Source organism: Danio rerio, chromosome 6, assembly GCF_052040795.2.
Source record: "Danio rerio strain M-AB ecotype USA chromosome 6, GRCz13ab, whole genome shotgun sequence".
NCBI lineage: Eukaryota > Metazoa > Chordata > Actinopteri > Cypriniformes > Danionidae > Danio > Danio rerio.
The window spans coordinates 40127292-40145087 of NC_141026.1; the positions used below are offsets into that span (position 1 = coordinate 40127292).

Sequence of the window (17796 nt, forward strand, 5' to 3'; positions counted from 1 at the left end):
ATGTGGTACAGGTGAATTGGGTAGGCTAAATTGTCTGTAGTGAATGAGTGTGTATGGTTGTTTCCCAGAGATGGGTTGCATCTGGAAGGGCATCCGCTGCTTAAAAACGTGCTGGATAAGTTGGTGGTTCATTCCACTGTGGCGACCCCGGATTAATAAAGGGACTAATCCAAAAAGAATATGAATGAATGAATGAATAATAATTTAAATGTATTTTAAATGTGGGTCAAGATAGACCAGACTTATGGAGCCCACATATCAATCTTTAACGTCTTGACTAAATATTACATTTGACATCTGGCCCATGTATTGCATGCCGCCCTAAAGATGGTGCCATGTCTCAAACCTGGGCCATGCTTGGCCCATGCTGTATGCCTGAGCCGGATGAATGCCTGCTGTGCCAGCTTTATGCCAAATCTGGGCCAGACTTCTTTGCTCCCTGGGATTTTCACATGTTAACTATTGGTTAAACTGTTGCTTTAACTTATTCTAATAAGTTAATCAGATGTAAACAAAATTTTAACTTATACAAAGTTGAACCTAATATTATTTGTCAATTTGATTGGTGTTAGTTGACTAGAAAAGTTTTTGATTCAACAACAGATATTTAGGCAGCAAGATTTTTGTGTTCCTTTTGTGACAGTGTGTTCTTTTAAGATAACCCCATTTCTGCAAGTGTCTACAGAATGTTACAACTTATAATAATACACAAGTAACATTCAGAATTAAACTTTAAGTGCTAAAATTATCTCTGTACTTGCAAACCTTTTTTCAGCTGCATGTTTTGATCATTTTAACCCCAAGTCAAATGGGCTCTGTTTATTCCATCATTTGTTATGAAAATAAAGCGTCAGAATAATCATGTGCGGTTGTCAGAGTCTCTCTACAGATGGCCATTAGCCTCTTGAGCAGCTGCTCTGTCTGCTTCTCACATCTCCTGAACAGCTCCACACCTGAGCTCTCCTTCACACTCCTGACAGGATGACAATAGCTGCTTTATAATAAACCACTCATTCCAGCCATTCACAAGGTTCCCCGAGAGGCCTTTGCCGCACTTAAAAGTCAGATTGAGAGGAAAACACGAAGCCCCTTCATGCACCGTAATGTTTTCTTTTAGAATGCTATAAGAGTTACACAGTGGTTGATCATCCAATTTAAAGCAGGTCTTTTGAGCCATTTTTTGATGAGTTGGTGGTGATGGTGTATGAGAACTGCATGTTGATTAGCCCAGTCACAACAGTTATTTGGCCTTAGTTACCTAGAAATCTGGGCTCGATGCGAAAGTTGATGAGTACTTATATAGTATAAATATATGCAGGAGTTTACTATCTAAAACAGATTCACTGGTCATGCTTGAATAGACCTTTAAACATTAATTTTGTGCAAAATGATGGAATTTTGTGGGCTTTGAGAAATTTAGAGTAATTAAAACTTACTCTACTGTACTGTATGTGACTTTGAAATTAAATATTATAGCTTCATTTTTAACAAGTACTTCATATTGTTATACAATCACTGGCCACTTTATTAGGTACACCTGTCCAGCTGCTCGTTAACCCAAATTTCTAATTAGCCAGTCACAGGGCAGCAACTCAATGCATTTAGGCATGTAGACATGGTCAGGATGATCTGCTGCAGTTCAAAGCGAACATCAGAATGGGGAAGAAAGGGGATTTAGGTGACTTTGAATGTGGCATGGTTGTTGGTGCAGATGGGTTGGTCTGAGTATTTTAGAAACTGCTGATCTGCTAGGATTTTCTCGCACAACCATATGGGTTCACAGAGAATGGTCCGAAAAAGAGAAAATATCCAGACATTTGGATGGGAGGGTCCGAATTTAGCATCAACACCATGAAAGCATGGATCTATCTTGCCTTGTATCAACGGTTCAGGCTGGTGGAGGTGGTGTAATGGTGTGAGGGATATTTTCTTGGCACACTTTGGGCCCATTCGTACCAATTGAAGATTGTGTTAATGCCACAGCCTAGCTGAGAATTGCTGCTGACCATGTCCATCCCTTTATGACCAGTGTACCCATCTTCTGATGGTTACTTCCAGCAGGATAACACACCATGTCATAAACCACAAATTATCTCAAACTGGTTTCTTGAACATGACAATGAGTTCACTGTAATCAAGAGAAGGGAATATGTCCAGTACCTCTATTCTATTCTATTCTATTCTATTCTATTCTATTCTATTCTATTCTATTCTATTCTATTCTATTCTATTCTATTCTATTCTATTCTATTCTATTCTATTTTAATTAAAGTTTTTTTTTATCTTATAGTAATTATATCAGTTTACACTTTTTAATGTGTCCTTGTTACACTGTTAACAATTTCCTGTAGAATTTTCTGTACAGTAACTGACTGGCATCAGTTCACCAGTATTACTATAAATCAATAACAGCAAAATACTGTATTTACATTTAGAGCATTATTTATCTTGCTGTGTACGTATTTTACAGAATGTCTTTACTGTAAAATATAGTAATTTTCACAATGCAACCACAAAAATACAGTAGATACTGGATAACTGTCCTACAGTAAAATACAGTTCATATTACAGTTAAATACTGTGTAATTTGCAAAAATCGTTTACAGTGTCTATGTTTCACGTGCTTACCTTAGTAATTACAATGAGTTATAACTGCATGCAACTAACACTACAGTGTATTCTTTAGGCTACAAAAAGCTCACTTTTTCCAAAAACTTTTCGTATCACAAAGTTCCATAATTGTGTGATAAATGTAAATATTAAAACGTGGACAACTGTACACTACCTCACAAAAGACAAAAGTCTTGTCATCGATCCCAGTTGTAAGAGCAACAAATAATAACTTGACTTCTAGTTGATCATTTGGAAAAGTGGCAGACGGTAGATTTTTCCAGTGAATCATCTGTTGAACTGCATCCCAATCATCACAAATACTACAGAAGACCTATTGGAACCCGCATGGACCCAAGATTCTCATAGAAATCAGTCAAGTTTGGTGAAGGAAAAATCATGGTTTGGGTTCACAGTCAGTATGGGGGCGTGCAAGAGTGGATGGCAACATCAACAGCCCGAGGTATCAAGACATTTGTGCTGCCCGTTACATTACAAACCACAGGAGAGGGCAAATTCTTTAGCCAGATAGCGCTCCTTCTCATACTTTAGCCTCCATAACAAAGTTCCTGATAGCAAATAAGGTCAAAGTGCTCCAAAATTGGCCAGCTCAGTCACCAGACATGAACATTATTGAGTATGTCTGGGGTTAAGATGAAGGAGGAGACATTGAAAATGAATCCAAAGAATCTTGATGAATTCTGGGAGTCCTGCAAGATCGCTAATAATAAGACAATACTTAGTATTTAAATGAATAGTCACACAGTTACGTGGACACTTTAAAATAAAGTGTAAACCTATATTCAATGAGACTTTTTGCTTTTTTTTTTAAGCAAAAAGAGTCCAAATTCAGTTCTGCTCAAGCTTAAAATACAGTACATCAACAGAAAAACTGAGTTCTTTTGAAAACACTCTGCTCTGTGTGGCGTGAATGAATACATCACACCCAGAGCCTCAATTAAATTTATGCATTTTTGCACCTGTCATTTTGGAGATAAAACAATAGGAGAGACAAGCAGCTGAAACAAATGCCTTCCCCCGGCCGCTTTATATGTTCTGCCACACCACTGGCCAATGCCCGCTGTGAGGATTGTCTTCGCTTTGAGCCATCATCAGCATGATACTTGCACAATCCGGAATGTCAGTCTTCTTCTCCTTCCTCTGATTATTGGGTTATCGGGTGATGAACACAATGAATGAATGCTGCTCGGTATGGAGTTGATGCAAACTTTTCGAAGTGTGCTTTATAAAGAACAGGAACTTAAATGATCCGTTTGCCAGTACCCTAGGTGCTTGCTGCGTCTGGAACCAAAGACCTCCACTAAGTCTGATGGTGACCACGCAATGCCAGTCCAATTTCTAATTCTGTAAAGCCTCAAGTCCCCACAGAGCCTTACTTTCAAAAAATCAGGCCTGCTGTGCGGCTGATATAGTTTTCCAGGCCCTCGGCATGATGCATTACTGTGTCGATTGTGATCAGCATGTTTTTCCTGTGTCAATTAGCTTCTGGAAAGCTTTCCCTAGCAGCCCCACCAACACTGCTGAGGAGTCATGCTGAAGGACTAGTACAAATCCTTGCCCCTCCTTGTCTTTTTTTTTCTCGATTTACCTTATCTTTTCCTTCCTCACCGTCTCCATTCGATTTAAAAAAATAAATAAAATAAATGCCTTTACAGTGTTTTTTCATTACCATCGAAATTTAAGGAATTAAATTTGGTTATCATTAAGTTTCCGTCATGTCTTTTTAATTTAATTTAATTTAATTTAATTTAATTTAATTTAATTTAATTTAATTTAATTTAATTTAATTTAATTTAATTTTATTTTATTTTATTTAATTTAATTTAATAAATTTGTGTTGTTTTCATTTTATTTTAGTTTTGCTTTATTTAGATTTTTTGTGTTGCTTTATTTTATTTTATTTTTTATTTTAGTGTTGTTTTATTTTCATTCCTTCTATTTTATTTTAATTTGTAGTGCTTTGTTATATTTTATTTTTGTTTTGCTTTATTGTATTTTATTTTTGTGTTGCTTTAGTTTATTATATTTTAGTTTATTATTTTATTTTATTTTATTCTTGTGTTGCTTTATTTTATTTTATTTTGTGTTGCTGTATTTAATTTTTTTTATTTAATTTTTGTGTTACTTTATTTTTATTTTTTTTATTTTGTGTAATTTACCGCATAGTTAAAAAAAAAACATTACAAAATATGTTATAAAATTAGAAATCTTATAAAGTTACCCTAATAATTACAGTTATTATTGTAAAGTTAGCATAGTTTTACAGATTCATGCTAAACTGGCATATTAAGGCAAATTTTAGTTTGAAGTTATAAAAAAATAAGGCTTGCATTATTATAAATAACTGTTTTTTACTTGGTATTTTAAGCTAAATTTAAGTGTTTATAGTTTTTTATTCAACAAAAATGGATTCTTTATTTTGTTTGCTTTAATTTGGTCATGGTATTTTTAACAATGTGCAAGATCTGTTTGCATTTACATGTAGCTGTACAGTATCTGTAGTGAAATTGTTAGCCATAGTCACATGTCAAAGATGGTCAAATTTCAAAGCTCTGAGCTAAAAAAAATTCTGAATAAATGTGTAAACAGAAGTGTCACAATTTACCCTCCATTTTTATATATGTTCTGGATTGACTAAGATTAACTATAAATCCCTATCTTTAATATTTCTTGTTATCGGTTTCTTACCAGTTTTTTTGTAACAGATTTGAAATTCTTATCTTAATTTGTATTTGTCTGAACTCTTTATCTTGTCCCGATTTGTGTCGTCTTGCAGAGCTGAAGCATGAGATTCTGGTGTGGAGGCAGACAGCCCATCGCATTAACCCTGCCAGCCGAGAGGAGACCGCCGTCAAGTGTCTTCTCATGCAGAAGGTGCTCAATCTGGAAAGCCTCCTGCGCAAGAAGCTCAAGACCTTCCAGAGGTGCTGTTCTTTATGTTGTCTGTCTGCTTAAAATTGAGGCAGTCTGGCTCACGCTGTAAATATTTGTATGTTAAAATCAAAGATGCACAGTATGTTGGATATAAGCATATTTTTGTTGCCATTTCATTTGCTGATTTTAGTGTTCACTTATGTAATTAAATTAAATTAAATTAAATTAAATTAAATTAAATTAAATTTAATTTAATTTAATTTAATTTAATTTAATTTAATTTAATTTAATTTAATTTAATTTAATTTAATTTAATTTATCCATGCAAATCCCTGTTTTACATTCTGTAAATATTGATAGTTTGTAACACGCTGGTATAAATTCTGATTTACTGTGTAATTTAGAGGAAACTTTGAAAAATATTTCACTAAATCAGACACTTAGAACAACACCCTGGATTTCTTACCATAATAATTACAATTATTATAATAAAATTAACATGGTTTAACAGACTAAAGTGCTAAACTATCACATTAGGGCTAATTTTGGTTTCAAATAATTATTTGATAAGGTGGAAAGTAATGTAATTCAAAACTGACTTGGTGTTTTTGATGAATGTTAAAATCATGAATGTAGAGTGTTGAATATAAGCATATATTTGTGATTGATTTTAGTGTTTACTCATGAGTGCAAACAAATTAAAAAAAGTACATTTACTTTGTACATTTTTAAGCCTTATTGACTATTATAAGCCATTTTGACATCACATATATGATATTAAACTATATACATATTACTCATCTCTAGTCCATCCACCTCATAAATATGACTTTCTTTCTTGTACTAAAGAGAAATCAAAGTTTTTTACTATAACTTTGCATAAGTCATGCAAGAGATAGCAAACTGAAGCATCTCATGAATGTGCAACACAGATTTATTTTTTTCAAGAATGATTGGAGCTGATTAATTTGCTTGGGAAAAACCTGTACTTGTTGTCCCTTATTTGTTTGGGTCATGTGGATTACTAAGAAATTAGGCTGCTCAAATTAGTCCTGTCACAATATCTATTTTTTGTTGTGTGATATATTGCAACAAAATATATTGCGATAAATTATATTATTTTCATTTTAAGAGCATTTTATGCCACTCATTAATAATGCCAGAATGACAATATTATATCATCCCAATGCAAGCACACTCTTCCAAAGAACACATAATATTTTATTCTTAAGAATATTTAACTATACTATAGTTATTTTACCAATGTAATAATTAGGTTGGAATCAAAGTGTATAAAACGGATATCCTAAATAAGTCATAATAAATGTTAACACAAAAGTTAAAAAGTAACAGAGGCTGCGGTATCTGCTACCAGATCTATTTTCATTTGTCAGACACCCACATGAAAATATACTTCACTATTTTATAGTAAATACTACAGTATTTGTAACCATACTGGCACCTTTAATAGAGATAGAGATGTTGCGTGATCAGCTAAAATGTTGCTAGAATTAGTTTTTGAGTATAGGCGATATACAGTTGAAGTCAGAATTATTAGCCCCTCTTTGAGTTTTTTTTTGTTTTTTTTTTATTTCTCAAATGATGTTTAGCAGAGCAAGGAAATTTTCACAGTATGCCTGGTAATATTTTTTTCTTCTGGAGAAAGTCTTATTTGTTTTATTTCAACTAGAATAAAAGCAGTTATAATTTTTTTAAATACCATTTTAAGGCCAATATTTTTAGCCCCTTTGAGCAAATTTTTTTTACGACTGTCTACAGAACAAACCATCGTTATACAATAACTTGCATAATTACCCTAACCTTCATATTTAACCTAATTAACCTAGTTAAACCTTTAAATGTCACTTTAAGCTAAATAGAAGTGTCTTGAAAAATATCTAGTCAAATTATAGTATGTTTAGAAATGTGTTGAAAACAATCTTCTCTCTGTTAAACAGAAATTGGGAAGAAAAAATTATTTCAGGGGGGCTGATAATTCTGCCGAATAATTCAGGGGGGCTAATAATTCTGACTTCAACTGTATATTGCATCTCCAAAAATGATTGAGGTCTTGTCCATGTGTTGTGCAATAAGTCGATATATTGATTATTGTGACAGGCCAAGCTTAAATATGTATTTTGGATCATCACAAATGTTGTTCCCTATTCACATTCTTTAGATTCCTGGAGAAAAATCCTCCAAAACCTTAATTTCTCTTCAGATGAAGAAAGAAAACTCTCGCCAACAACATTAGCCAATCATATGATAGCAACTCAGTGAAATGAAGCCTGTATAAGTTCTACATAAAGTGTGAATTATGATCAGTTACGAATGAATATAATCTTATTTCCCAGTTTACTGTTAAAATAAAATTAATGAATGAATATATCATTCAAAATGTATAAATAAATATTATTTTACATGTGGTCAAAATACATATAAAATATTAATTGATTGAATTTGCAGAAATTGTACTATATTGTGAAATATATCATAATCACAATACGAAGTGATTTGTATTGTGATAAAATTTTTTTGTCATATCTCCCAGCCCTAATTTAGTTGAGAAAGACAGAATTTGATATAGACTACATGAAAGCATGAATCCATCCTGCTAGTGCTGAAATGGTGTGGGAGACATTTTCTTAGCACACTTTGTACCTCTTAGTGCATCATTTAAACACCACAGCCTACCACCTGAGCATTGTTGCAGGATATGTCCATGCCTTTATGACCACAGTGTACCCATCTTGTGATATTTGCTTCTCTGAGGATAATGCTCCATTTGTGACAAAGCTCAAATGACCTCATTGAGTTCGCAATGCAAAAATGACTCCACAGACACCAGATCTTAATCCCCCAATAACACCTTTGGGATGTGATGGAATGGAATATTAATGTTATGTATTTGCAGCCAAAAAAAATCTGATCTAACTGCGAGATTCTATTATCTTAGTATGGGCCAAAATCTCTAAGAAATGTTCCTAAGCATCTCTTTGAATCTATGCCATGAAGAGTTAAGGCTGTTATGGAAGCAAAAGTGGTTCCAACCAGAAAATAGTAAGATGTACCTAATAAAGTGGCCGATGAGTGCATATATCGGATGGGCTTGGGGTGAGTAAATGAGGATATTTTCAGAAAAGTGTCTAGATATCAGATCACTCGAAAACACCCTATTAGGTCCAAAATATATTCATTCCAACTGCATGACACCTGTTGTGTCTGTCAGCAGTACATGCCCAGAAGCCCAGGATGATAAATGAGAAATAATTAACCTGTAGAAAAGTAGGTAATTGTTCTCAATTGTGTCTGCCCTCGGAAGTTCTTGTAGAGAACTGAAATTTTAATCACACAGACTAATTTTGTTCTCAACAGTAGCCTGTTTATATATATATATATATATATATATATATATATATATATATATATATATATATATATATATATATATATATATATATATATATATATATATATATATATAAATAAAACAAACAGGGAATATATAACAATATATATAACAAACAGGCTATCTCTCGTTCTGGAAAGAAAATGTTCGGGGTGACCACATGAAATCGCCACGCCTACTCATTTGCATGTGTACATGCTGGCTGAAAGGATATATTAACACACTCTTATTCTGCGTCGTTCCCTTATTTTTTTACAGGCAGATTTCGCAGGAAGACAAAAACTGGGAGCACAATATTCAAGAGCTGCAGAAAAAGGTAAAAACAAAGCTGCATTAAGATGGCTCTGGTTGATTGAGTGTTGGACCTCTTTGCTAACCCTAATTTCTAATGGTGCTGTTGACTTGACTGTATGTTGATAACAACCAACGCAATCCACACACATATATATATATATATATATATATATATATATATATATATATATATATATATATATATATATATATATATATATAAACTATTTTAATTAGTTAACAAATGAAGTCGTGTGGAATAAAATTAAATGACACAGGAAAAAAGTATTGAACACATGTATACATATGTGTATAAATATATAGATATTTATATGTGTATAAAATATAAATATATTATATTTTAATTAAAATAGAAGGAAATAAAATAAAAACAAATGGTACCCTTTGTTATAGCCCCAGGGCCCAGTGTGTTTATTCTGGGCCTAATAATAATAATAATAATAATAATAATAATAATAATAATAATAATAATAATAATAATAATAATAATTATTATTATTATTATTATTATTATTATTATTATTATTATTATTATTATTATCGTTAATTCATTAATTTTCTTTTCGGCTTGTTCCCTTTATTAATTTGGGGTCGCCACAGCGGAATGAACTGCCAACTTATCCAGCACGTTATTACACAGAAGATGCCCCTCCAGCCGCATCACTGGGAAAATTATTATTATTATTTTTAAGGCCTACAGTGGCTCTGAAACAATCATTTCTCAGCATCAGTTGCACAGCAGCAAGAAGTTTGGCGGCGATTATTCATTTATTTATTTTCTTTTCGTTTTAGTCCCTTTATTATTATTATTATTATTACTGTTGTTTTGTTGTTGTTGTTGTTGTTATTATTATTATTATTTATTTATTTTTTTATTATTATTAAGGCCTTGCTCGGAAGCAGTCATGCAAACCAGGTTTTGCTTGGAAATGACTAACTTTGATCGGCTTCAGTTGCACAGCAGCAAGACTTAAGCAGCAAGCTATGACCTTATTTTAATGACAAATGTGTAACAATACCTCTAATTTACATATAATTGTAAAATATAATTAAATAATAATAATTAAAAGCCTGGGTGCTGATCCGCAGAGGACTACTCTGCAAAGGATCCGGTTTTGTTTGAAAACGGATATGGAATGGACGAAGAATGGACGAAGATTCTTCAGCAACCCTCTGCCCTTCATTATTGTAAATTAATATTAGCTGCTTCAGTTGAACATCTATATCCGGATGATGAAGATGAAACCAGAGTGGATATTTCAGCAAGACAATGATCCTTTTTCCTCACAGCTGTAAACAAATAGGACATACTGTATCTTCAGTTAGCAACCTATCAGAAACACTGGTAGCATATTAAGAGGGCATTTTATTCGGTTTTATTTTAAATTATGAATATGTTGTTCATGTTTCTTTCTTTTTTTACAGCACAGAATAACAGACAAAGTCCTCTTGGTGAAGTGCTTGACTGTCCTCGGTGTGGTCATTTTCATGTTCTTCCTGAACTCCTTTGTTCCTGCCATACATCTGGATTTGGGTAAGTGAGATACAATCAAGGACACAAATAATTAGGATTCATCCGTTTCTATTGCTGAACTGACCCCGCTGTTTACATGCCTCGCTGTATAATTACAAGGGCTTGTTTCCTCTCTGTTTGAGCCGAGGAAATGGATTCACAAGAATACTTAGCTATTTTGGAAATGATCAGAAATGTGCCAGCTTTCTGCCACAGAGGAACCATTTTATTTTATGTGCATTATGTTTCACAGATTAGAAATGGAGAAACAAATGCTATTCTAATAAAGCTGGCCACATCTTCCCATGATCTAATTGGTGTGTGCATGAATCCGTCAATGGGTTGATCTCGTAATTGTTTGCAGCTGGGCTTTAAATGCAGAAAGAGACACAAATGCAAAGCCATAACAATGGAGTAGCGTGAGATTGAATAAGACAGTCAGTACTGCTCGCCCCAAAATTAGTCTTGTTTTATGTTTTGTTTTCTTTATGCCTCACAGCCTTGCTTATTGTTCTAGCTGTTTTTTGGAAGTATTTATTATGCTGTAAATGAGATTCTAGTTGACTCTTTATGGCAATTTAATTGACAGTTGATCTGGCCAATCATAAAGCTGATATTCTGTGCCCTTGTCACTATTTCTCAGATGTATGAAAGGGAAATGTGTGTGGATAGCCTCAATCAATGGATGGTAACTACTGCTTAACATATGACTTGAGAGCGAGGACTTGGGACTAATGAACTAATCTTTCCTGTGATTGGACTGGCAATGTTTAATGAATGTTTGTGACTTTTAGTGTGACTCTATTGTAAATGTAATAAACCTAATGAAACAACATAGTCTAGAGCAGTGTTTCTCAACCAGGAAGACCACCAGATCTGCACGTTTTCCATGTCTCCTTAACCAAACACACTTAATTCAGATCATCAACTCGTTAGCAGAGATTGAAAGACCAGTAATGGTTGTGACAGACAAAGAAGACATCCAAAACATGCAGTGCTGTGGTCTTCCAGCAACGTGGTTGAGATCCGTCTAGAGATCCTCCCTATTGACATGACTTCTCTTGTTCTGTTATATAAGGGTTATTCTGCTACTGTTTTGATGGTGTTTGACAGTTTTGTTTACAAAATATGATGATCATTGCATTTATCTTAATGAATAGGATCTCCTTGCTGCAATATACTATTTATACATTACTTGGCAAAAGTTTGGGGTCAGTTGGATTTTTAAATGTTTTCAAATAAGCTTCTCCTGCTCACCAAGGCTGCATTTAATTAATCAAAAATACAGTACAAATTGTAAAAATTGTGAAATGTTATTGCACTATAAAATAACTATGCAAAGGAAGATTATATATTAATTTAATATGTTATTCCAGTGATTGTACAGATGTATTTTCAGCTTCATTACTCCAGTCTTCAGTCACACTATCTTACAGATATCGTTGCAATTTTAAATATTATTATTGTTATTGTTATTATTATTAATAATAATAATTATATTAATTATAATATTATTAAAAGCAATAATGACTGAAGTAATATTTCATTTGAAACAACATACAATAAGAAAGCAGCAATATAAAATTGTAATAAGTATTTAACAATTTAACAAGTTGTTTTACATTCGACAAATGCCGCCTTGATGAACAAATTAATTTCCTTTAAAAAAAAAAAAACTGACCCCAAACATTTGACTGGTAGTGTATAAATAAACTATATACACACACTTTTTTTTGATTGGCACCTGTTGTTGTTGTCAATTGTGTTGCCAAATATTACTAAGAAAAGACTAAAGGTTTCCTCTGAGTTTAAATATTGCATTTTACAAATGGAAACGGATTCACTAACCCCAAACTTCACATTTCTACTTTATTAAAGTCCCCTTAATAAAAATCCTTATTGTTTCTTACATGTATGCATTTAGCAGACACTTTTATCCTGTGAACACACACCCGAAGCTGTGGGCTGGCTGGAGCAGTTGGGGGTTTGGTGGCTTGCTCAAGGCAATCACCTCTGCTGTGGTATAGAAGTGGATATTTATTCACTCTCCCCACCAACAATCCCTTCTGATGCTGTGACTCAAACCTGCAACCTTTGGAACACAGTCCAACTCTCTAAACATTTGGCCACAACCACAAATTCCAAATTACTTACTTAATGCTGTTAGTTTTGTATTAATTAAACAAGTCCAATGATGTGAAATTTATAATAATGACTATATCTGGTAACATGAAGAAGTGGATGATGCGGCTGCATGATATTTTCAGACACATTTTATAGACAAGATTCATTTTCGTATGGGTAATTTTATGTCCTTACAATGGTGTAGCCCTGAACCACTGGTTTAGAGATCCTTCCAATTTATATGACTTCTCTTATTCTGTTACTGTATATAAGAGTAATTCTGCCACTTTGTTGATGGTGTTTGACAGTTTTGTATACAAAATATAAGGATCATTGTGTTTATCCTAATGAAAATGATCTCCTTGCTGCAATATACTGACTATATATACACTATTGGTCAAAAGTTTGGGGTCAGTAGGATTTTCAAATGTTTTAAAATAAGCTTCTCCTGCTCACCAAGGCTGCATTTATTTAATCAAAAATACAGCATAATAGTGAAATGTTATTGCACTATAAAAAAAACTGTTCAAAAGTAGTTTATCATTTAATTTAATAAATTATTCCAGTGATTATAAAGATGAATTTTCAGCTTCATTACTCCAGTCTTCAGAGTCAGGATCCTTCAGTAATCACACTTATTATTTTGATTTTGACATGATCCTTTTCGCAGCTCTGTATGACAGAATTTTGCTAGCACAAGTCTAGTGTGACTGTGGCATTATTGTGTTACCAATGGTGGGTGGCAGATTGGGTGGCAATTGTTTTTCACAGGGTGGTAACACCTGCCACCCCAGTAGATCCACCCCTACACTCACATCCTGAATGTATACCTTGTATGCATATTGCAGAGCTTTATGTCTGATTCTGTCGGAAATCAGTATGTTATTTTTCCAGAAATTATTCACTACAGTATTTCTCAGGAGGAGTGCACAAATTGATAAAGCATCACTATGGCCTTCAAGCTTGTCGGATAGAGAAGTGGGGCGGGGCTTTGCGAAGGGTTAATTAGGGATTGAGAACTTCACCAAATGCTATTTGTGAGTATGAGTTGGTCAATCAGAAAAGATAGTTCACTTAAATTATTGTATTGTTTGGATCTGATTGTTTATTAATAAACAATTCTCATTTGTGGACATTTTAATCTTATGAAGGGTTGACACAATTCTTTGGCACAAAATTATTTTAATTTTCAGTCTCATCTCTTCATACAAACCCCCTCCCCTCCCTTTCCCGCAGCTGTGTACATAATTAATTGGCCCTGATCGAAAAAAATAATCACTGTACATTACCATTTTAGAAAAACAGCATTGTTCTACTTTCAAATTCTCCTCAGTTCCTCGTTCTGATCAAAACCAGGGTCGACCAGCATGGGCTGCAAATGACTGTCATTAGACTTTCATTAGGTTGACACATCACCACTCTGTTTGACCTTTGATATTGATTATTTAATCATGGGCGAGGATACAGTGTGCCTGCTGGAGGGCAGTGAAGCACACAGGATGCGCTGCGCTCAAAAAGCCCTACACGACTTTCCAGCGAAAAGCACATTCATGACAATTAAGTGATACTTAAACCCCAAGGCCATCCATTTCTCTGAAAAAATTATGCAATTACAGTTTGATTCTTCCATGATTGGCTACTGAACATCATGGAGGACAATTCTATGTGCAGCATTAGCAATGATTGACTTTTTTGATTTTTAGGTTGTTTTGAAGCTGTTTAGAGGGGGAAAGGGCTCTGAAATGACATTTTTGTATGCCAGGCATTTTCAAGGAAATATCAATAATGCTCTCAATGTGAGACAATAAGATATTTACATGCTCAAGATATCGAACGTTTCATAAATAAACATTATTAAAGATTTGTTGCTTATTAATGTGAGTTTTGAGTAGCCTGCTTGAAGTCTCAGCAGCAACTTTGCTGGCTGAATGTACATCATAAAACTCAATTAAGCACAACAGTTTAATAATCAACAACAAAATATAGAGCTTTGAACTGAATATTTTATAACAAAACACATTTCTATCTAGATTGCAGTCAAAAGTTGAAAAATTATGTAGTCACAGTGTACATTTACACACATACTAAATAGCAAGCTTAACTAAAATATGGACCAAACCAACAGCTTTGCTTGTAATGGTGCATATTTTATCCAAATTACACAAGAATGTGGCTCTGGCCTTATTTATATATGGTATTTTAATGTTTTTTTATTGATTTAATCACAATTGGTGGACAATGATAAATACAGGTGTAGTTGAAAACACATTTGAACCTATTGTATTACTACTATAGAGCTGGAGCTCTCAAAGACTCTACTCAAATGTCCAAATCTGAATTTTTATCCATGTCAAAGGTCCAGAAAATTTGGTGATAACAAAACTTGTTTTTAATAAATATGCAAATACTATTTAAAAAATGACTTTTATATTGTTTAAATAAAGTATATTAATAACAAAATGCAAAAGTGGACAAGAGACACTTAACTGAAGTATCAGCAGCTTTTATGAATGAAATACAATTGGAAAAAGTTCAATGGTATTGTCTATATTCCATCAGCTGACTAAACTTTTGTTTTATAGTGGAGTTTGAGCTTTCCACTTCACAACCATAGACTGTATAAAATTGTTCACAACACCAAATTTCTTACTATGAATGAAACTGGTGCATTTCCCAAACAACAGCATAACCCGCGGATGAACTATTATAGTACGATGCATTATTTGGGAAAAGATCGATGTAACGATGAGTGTTTTCCAAAACCCTAGTTTTTCTGTCGCATAGCTATCATTTGAACCATGTTATTTATAGCATAAAATGTCCATAATGACACTCTATACAAGGTGGAGTAACTACTTTAGAGAAAACCCTATCATTTTTGTGCAATTGCATAACAAAAATCCAATATTAGTTTTGGTAAAAACATGCACTTGTTTTCCATATTCAGACAAATTCAAATAAATAAATCAAATAAAACAGACAAATTCTGTTTTTAAATAATAGTCACCTAAATCTTTTGTCATGAGCCACGGCTGTGTTCAAAATGGCATAAATATTTTCAAAGTGCACTATAAAGGGAGCACAATTGTCAATATGAAGACTGCTAAAACTGAACTGTTATAATACTTTTGAAGCAAATTACACCTAAGAGAGATGACCTTAATTTTTTTTAACATTCCAAGTTTAAATGTTAGAATGTTCTAAATAAACAGGGATAATGGGGAATAGAACAAAACCAGGAACTTTGCTTCTAACTACAGCTCTAGAGGTGTAGAGTAAAAGGTTTGCGTACAAGTTTGCGATGCAGTTTGCAAATGTTTGTTGGAACGAAAGATATAGGAAATGCTAAATCAACAAACTATGTTAGTAACAACAAAACTTGCAACCTTTGTTGGCTAATGACCCCAGAACAGTTTAGTGCTGGATTGGAGCAAAATGAAAAATGAACCCTTACCTCTCTGTTTAATCATCTTTGAATATATATATTTCAACATTAATTGTTGCCTTCCTATTTTTTAGAAGGTGTTTTTGTGTGAATATTATTCTGACTGATTTGTTTCTGAATAGACTGGCATCTATTGACATGGACACTGTCAGTAAAATATTTATTTATTTTAGAGTAAAACTTTTTAACAAATTTTTAATTATTGCATACGAGATCTGAAGGATGTGCATATTAAATGCTTCGTCATGTATCGTCATTTATTTACAAATAAACAAGTTAAGAACCAGACATAATTTATCTCCCGGACAGCACACAAGCTGTACCAAATAATGAATGAGGAAACGGAGGAGGATTAATCAACGTAGAAAACACACAACAGCTCATTTCTTCCAGGAACATCCAGAGCGAGGCTGAGTTCTTTATAAAGAAGGTGCTTGTAGAAACACATTTGCTTTCAAATGAAGAACATGATGAGGTTGTGTTTGTGTCTCACTCAACGGGCCGGAATGCCTGTGTTGTTTCGGGTTTGATGAATGAGCCTCTCAGGCTTCTCTGCAAACTTCTTTTAATTGCAGAGCTTTCTTTCTCTCTTATTTTTTTCCCGGCTCTGTTTGTGCTGTGCACTGCTGAGGGCTCCCAATTCCTCCTCCTTCTTTAGTTGAATGCTGTATGGGGAAACATTGAAGCAGAAAGCAAATCAAAAGTTACTTTTCTGGAATTTTGTTGTGACAAAACTGTCCTGTTGCTTATGTGAAGAAAATCTGGGGTTCATTTTACAACACACATGAACTAGTGCTGGAATTTGTTATGTATGTGTTGATGAAAATCTGTAAATTCTGACTAGGGATGTCCCAACCAGGTTTTTTTGCCCTTGAGTCCGAGTCATTTGATTTTGAGTATCTACCGATACCAAAACCCGATCCGAAACTACTATAATACATAAAAAAAAAAGAATAAAGATCAAAGAAACAGATCCAGGATGATCCTTATTTTTTATCGAATTCACCTTATTTTGAAATTCATTAACTCTGTTAACAAACAGAGCACTTTTGTGAGATAGTTAATAAATAACAGATAAATTCTTCACTTTTGGACTAATGCAACAATAAATATAAATATATATAAAAATCTACTATAAAAACAAACAGCATCTAAACTTAAAATACCCGCAGGCAATCTTAAGTTTACATATCTCACAGTTTGCTATAGCAATGTTAACTTTATAATATCTCTAAACTGCAGGCATACTTGTGCTTTCTGCTTCAAGCTGCTTCTGTTCTACTTTGCCAGCATTTAACCAATAGCGTCTCTGCAACAAAGTAAATTCATGTTGCACACGTTGCTGTTTCTCTGTGGCACTACATAACTCTAAATGCGCTCATAGATAATGAAAATATACCATTAAAGTCAGATTTATTAGCCCCCGTGTTTACTTTTTACCCCATTTTCTGTTCAACGAAGAGACATTTCAGCACATTTCCAAGC

General features: G+C 33.5%; 2 protein-coding genes across 3 annotated transcripts in view; both read left to right on the top strand.

Moving 5' to 3' along the window:
• LOC147836428 (uncharacterized) overlaps positions 1–17796 on the top strand; it is a 719152-nt gene that overhangs the window by 605502 nt on the left and 95854 nt on the right. The gene's annotated exons all lie outside the window — the stretch shown is intronic.
• Positions 1–17796, top strand: part of oca2 (oculocutaneous albinism II) — a 178881-nt gene that overhangs the window by 87213 nt on the left and 73872 nt on the right. The window contains exons 16-18 of one of the 2 annotated variants that reach the window (XR_015493936.1): positions 5408–5555; positions 9173–9230; positions 10655–11957. Coding sequence is in view for 1 of the 2 variants with exons in the window: in XM_087257613.1 (XP_087113739.1) it covers positions 5408–5555; positions 9173–9230; positions 10655–10763 (315 nt within the window). In the remaining variant the exon portion in view is untranslated. The remainder of the gene's footprint in view (positions 1–5407; positions 5556–9172; positions 9231–10654; positions 11958–17796) is intronic. The other variant, XM_087257613.1, reaches the window with a different exon arrangement.